We start from the raw sequence: 6,000 nt of genomic DNA on the forward strand, positions 1-6,000 counted from the left end.
ATTTCCCATGATGTCCATATCATCGTGCTTCTTTGACCAATTCTGTCCAAAATTAAACGATATCAATATCTTTTATATAAAAATCATTGTGCCAAATTATATCCGTTCTGAAGATATCAAGCAAAAAACAGGCCAACATATGAGGGTTGATCAATAAGTATCCTATTTGAAGATACGTGGTGTTGTTGAGGAATTACTACAGTATCATCTGTCAAACGACCTGTACAAAATTTCAGACTGATTCATAGGTTAGTTTTTATTTGACAGCCATTTGTATTAAATATGTTTGGTGTTTTTCGATACAATAGGAAAAAACAATATCGATCTGTAATTCGCTTTTTATTTTTGGATGGAAAAATGTGCGAAGAAATAAAAGCAAAGTTGTATTCTGCCTATAGAGACTCTTCACCATCTATGACAACTCTGAGGTATTGATTTAATAAATTTAAATGTGCCTGTACATCTGTTTTTGATGAGGAGCGCCCAGGTCGCCAGTGGATGTGATTACTGAGAAAACCATTGAAAAGATCCATGACATAATTCTTGCTGATCGCCAAATGAAAGTGCACAAAGTAGCAGAAGCTGTAGGTGTGTCATATCGAACAGCAATAAACATTTTGCATGATAAGTTAAGAATCAGAAAGATGTTGGCTCAATGTATGCCACAATTGCTCACTTTGGACAACAAGCAGAGGTTGTCAACTTTGAAGCAGTGTGGTTGGATTTCTTTAAGCGAAATCCGCAGGAATTTTTACATCAAGTCATCACGGTTGATGAAACCTGGATCCATTACTATACACCAGAAATCAAACGACAATCAAAACAATGGGTTTTTCCAGGCAAATCAGCCTGTTTTTCCAATCAAATAAGACCAAAGTGGTCCCATTGGCCAGAAAGGTCATAGCTATGATTTTTGGGAATGCGAAGGGAATAATACTAATAGATCTTCTGGAAAAAGGAAGCACAATCATGGGGCAGTACTGCAGTGAATTAGTGGACAGATTTAATGAGAAATTGAAACAGACACGGTCCCATTTGGCAAAGAAAGAAGCGCTGTTTCATCATGAAAATGCACCAGTTCACTCATCCGGAATCTTCACGGCAAAATTGCATGGATTGCTGCTGCATCCACTGCATTCGCTCGACCTGGCTCCCTGCAACTTCTTTCTGTTCTCCAACATGAAAACTTGGCATGCAGCAAAAAAATTGACTCAAACGAAGAGGTCACTGTTGAGACAGAAGCCTATTTTGAAGAGTTTGACAAATCTTATTTTTTTAGAGGGTCTAAAAAAATGGTAACGTTGGGAAAAGTGTATCCTACTAAAAGGAGATTATGTTGAAAAATATGAAAAATGTTTTCTAAAAAACTTGCATTTTCATCTCTAACCGATTGATTTACCATTGCGCATATGTATACACATACGAGTATAGACATCCTTCTGGAATTTTTCAGTGCTAATATTTTTTTTTTGTTAGATGGGGTCATGAAATGCCAAGATCTACAAAAACCCCAAGTTTCAAAATTTGACCTGATTAGCATACTTTCTCTTACATAATATGTAGTGCATATTATAGTTGTACATTATTATTGTACAGCCGGGAAATTAAAATTAAAAGTTTCATCTAATTGTTTATGGTAGATGATTTATTTTTTGTTTAAAAAAGCCTTCCACTTAAGTTATATAGAAAAACTTATAATAGGAGAAGAAGTTTATCTATGAAATAAAAAATAATTAATCCATTGATGAAGAGTAAGCCTTGAATGCATATAAAAATATAATTACAGATAGAATTGAGGACCTCCTCCTTCTGTTAGTGGTTATAAATAATTTTCCCAAATTTCAGACTTTGTTCACACACAGCAGTAATCACTTAATGTCATTGCTCTGCATGTCTTTTTTTATATTTTTATAATGATTTCTCACTTTTTTTGTTTCTTGTGAATGGCCTTTAAGTCATACCAATAGTGTTTTTCTATTAATCCACTCATATTAACCAACTGGATTGTTATAGAGGGCACCTCTTTATCACAAATCAGCTGATTTCGAAGTTTGAAATCCTAGCAAAGGCAGTTTTATACAAATTTGAATACTGGTGTTCATGGTGGTTGGGTTTCAGTTAACCAAACATCTCAGGAATGGTCAACCTGAGACTGTGTAAGATTACACGTTATTTACATTTACACATATCATTCTCATTCATCCTCTGAAGTAATACCTTACGGTAGTTTCAGAGGCTAAATATAAAGATTGGTCCACTCATATTTTAACTAAAAATATAAAAAAATAAAATTTTCATTAAAAAAAGATATGATAATTATAATGCTTTTTCAGTTATTCTTAATTTTATTTTTATTCTGAAATCTGTAGAAAATTAATTGTTAATTAATAACTAATTATCATTTTAATTATATTTAGTTATTAGGGTTGTCCCTAAAAATAATGCACCATTCTTCAGGATTCAAAGAAAATTTATTTGTACACAAATCAAGTTAACAGCCCTTGATTATAGTACACCGATCGTTTCCCAAGCATAATTGATAAAAATATTACCGAAAGAACTCGCAATATGTAGGCATAATTGAAACAACACTATCATATTTTTCTGCATGTAGTTTTGGTTTCAAAACCTTCCAAATGGAGTTTCTCTAGTAAGCACTAGTCACACTAACACTATTTGGCACCTTGTCCCCAACAGTAATATACTCTTTATTGTAAATGAAAATCATTATTTGTTTCACTTTTGACTGCATGTAATGACATTTCTTTGGTCTCTGAGAATGTTGACTTTTTCAAACGCTTTATGAATTCAGTTCAGGTTTGAAATGACGTATCTATGTTTCATCAGGAGTAATTATTCTATTAAAAAACTGCTTGCCTTCCCTTACATAATGTGTAAACAGTTCTTGTGCAGTTTCAAGGATGCATTCCTTTTGGTGTCTTCATTAGTCTTGTGTGGTACCCACGTGTTCTGAATTTTTTTTTGTGCTAATGTTCTGTTAAAATGTGGTGAATACTATTTTAATATAATATTTTATGGTATTCTGGTTTGATTTTTGATTTCTATTGTCGTGTGATGGTCTTCGTCGATCATTGTGGTAACATTAGCGATTCTTGTGTTGTTTATATAAGTAGACGATCAGCCAAAGCATGGCTCATCTGGTATATTTCTTCTTTTCAACTTAAACTTTTTATATAATGGTATATTGTGCTGCAATCTACAGTATCATCACAACATCCTTCCTGTAACAATTGGTAAATTGTTGGCACAGTATTGTGTCTTAAAGTTTCGATTTTTAATATGCAAGTTGCTTGAATTCTTTTATACAGGTGATTTTTTAGTCCTGTTACCCAATTGTTAATGTCTGGTCATTTTTTTCTAAGAAAGGGAAATTTTTTTTTAGTGACACGAAGTTGGTAGTACTACTCAACCGGTATAGATACGGCAGTGTGAGTTGATTCTCATTGATCTGTGTAAACTTTTGTGCCATTTTCGGTTGTGTTATGAACAGAATATCTTTTACCATAGAACAATGAGTTTTCATTCTTGAACAATATTTTGCTATGAAATCGTACGCTAGTGTAAAAGAATCATTTCAAATTAAATTTGTTGGTCCTTCGCCAGAAAAAATTAAATTTCTAGGCTAGCAAACCAATTTTGAGAGACAGGTAGTGTTTGCGACAGAAAACGTAGTGGTCGACCAGCTCGCTTGACAGATGATGTTTTAAAGAATGTGAAAACAAGATTGCTCAATTCTTCATGGAAATGTTTATGAAAACTTTCCACACAAGTCGGTTTGTCATATTCGAGTGTTCAGAAAGCTGCTAAAAAATTGAAATTGTATCCGTATCGCGTACGATTAGTCCAAGAGCTTCAGCCTCCAGATTAAAACAAGCAATTGCAATATTGCTGTTCATTTAGGTCTCTCGTAAACGATAATGGAATCAAATTTTTTAAACAGTGTTCTTTAGTGATGAAGCTTGGATCCATCTCGATGGTTATGTGAACAGTCAAAACTGTCAAATCTGGGCGGTTGAAAATCCTAACGCTTTACAAGACAAATCTTTGCATCCTGAACAAATTGGTGTGTTGTGTGCGATATCTCGTCATCGTATAGTCGGACCCGTATTCTTCAAACAGACAATAGATGGTGAAGTATACAGGAATATTGTGCGCCAATTTGTGTCCCTCCTGGAACCTCGAGAACGGTATTGCTAATTTCAGCAAGACGGCGCTACATGCCACAATCTCGAGAAACCATGGATTTTCTGCAAGAAAATAGATGATAATTTGATGATCGAATAATAAGTAAGGGCTTATGGCCTCCAAGGTCCTCTGACCTCACATCTCCTGACTACTTTTTGTGGGGCTATATTAAGTCCGAGGCCTTCAAAAACAATCCTCACACTGTTGATGAACTTAAAGTCAATATTACAGACTTAATCACGAATATTTCGAATGCAACTCTTAAAAAGGTTTCTGCTAATATGCTGAAAAGAGTCCGTGCGTGTATAATCGCAAGGGGTGGGCATTTTGAGCATGTTCTTTAACAATTATGTAAGTAATAGCTTTTTATTAAATCTCTTCTGTAAGTAACAAATACATTTTTTATTCCACCTAAATTTTCCTTTCTTAAATTACATTTAAAATTGGGTAACAGGACTAAAATATCACTCTGTATAACCTGAGTGTTTTCCTCCATCATCTTCAGGCTGCTCTGACGTTGTTATGCTCGCAGTAAACCCTGAACAACTTATATGGTCTACTTTATGATGCTTTAGACTATATACTGTCGATTGCAGTGTGTTGTTACATGTCTTCGTTTGAACGTGCATGCATACAATGCATTACTTTTGGGACAACTCTAGTATTAAATATCTTTTATTTTACGTATATTTTTCTCTTTGAAACGATTTTTGTCAGTGATTTGTTTTTGCAGGCAGACCCAACAAGTGTCGACCCCGGGAAGCTCTCCCCCAACCGAGTAAGACGATCAGCTCAGGGCCGATCAATGTCTGTCCAAAGTTCATTAGACCCGTACGGCAGCAATACAACATTATCTTCAAGTGGCAGCTCTGAAATGGTCAGTAGTGAAGGAGCTAATAAACACTCTAGCAACTAAAATTAAAATTAAAAAATAAAATAAAAATAGTCTAAAAATGATTACTATTTAAAAAAAAAATTGAGTATTGAATTTATTCAAATAATTATTAAAAAATAAATATGAGCAAATTAATTATATTAAATTAGTAATAATAAACCTATTATTAATAAATTTTATTAGATCAAATTTATATGATTTTATTATCATACCAAATAATTTCATTATAATTATTTTTAATCCTGTTAATTAAGGGCTTACAAATAACTTGTAATTTTATCTAAATATTAATAGTTTTGTATCATTCTTAATATTAAGAAAAACAAAAAAATACACATTAAGTCTAATCATCAGTTATATAAATTGCCTTTGACATGAATTGATCTAAATGACAGTTACTTTTATTATCATTTTTTAATATTTAAGTTAGATAAATAAAATAATTTATATTCTGCTGGAAAACAATTAATTTGTATTAACATATTTGCATTATAACAAATTTTTATTGGTTTTACCAAATGACTTTGTAAGTAACTGACAACAGTATTGTTAAACATTTCCGATAATTTTAAGCTATAGAGCTTAAAATTAGTTTTAACAATTTAACAGTAATGAAATTTTAACTATTTTCCTATTTTCTTATCAAAAAAGAAATAAAGAAAAAGATTTCTTTAAATAAAAATATTTTATTATTATTTGTTCATCCATAAAATTAGTAAAAATTTAATCCTGTTAACACTGTCTAGATTGAATTTGTTACAATCTTTCAACAAAAAGATAAATTATAAAAACATGCAATTGGTATGGTCATTTGATAATAGGACAATGTTATAGACTTCTGCAATTGATTACACAAAGAAAGATTGACGGAAAGCGAGATATATATGATGGTGAATATA

The 6,000-nt window shown here is 32.2% G+C and overlaps 1 protein-coding gene across 1 annotated transcript in view; it reads left to right on the top strand.

Moving 5' to 3' along the window:
- Nucleotides 1–5,169, top strand: part of LOC142333620 (serine-enriched protein-like) — a 123,444-nt gene extending 118,275 nt beyond the window's left edge. Inside the window, exon 10 of the mRNA XM_075380959.1 lies at nt 4,940–5,169. Coding sequence (XP_075237074.1) covers nt 4,940–5,122 — 183 coding nt within the window. The 3' untranslated portion in view covers nt 5,123–5,169. The remainder of the gene's footprint in view (nt 1–4,939) is intronic.
- The last annotated feature ends 831 nt before the right edge of the window (nt 5,170–6,000 follow it).

This window comes from Lycorma delicatula, chromosome 13, assembly GCF_047948215.1.
Source record: "Lycorma delicatula isolate Av1 chromosome 13, ASM4794821v1, whole genome shotgun sequence".
In the NCBI taxonomy this organism is placed as follows: Eukaryota; Metazoa; Arthropoda; class Insecta; order Hemiptera; family Fulgoridae; genus Lycorma; species Lycorma delicatula.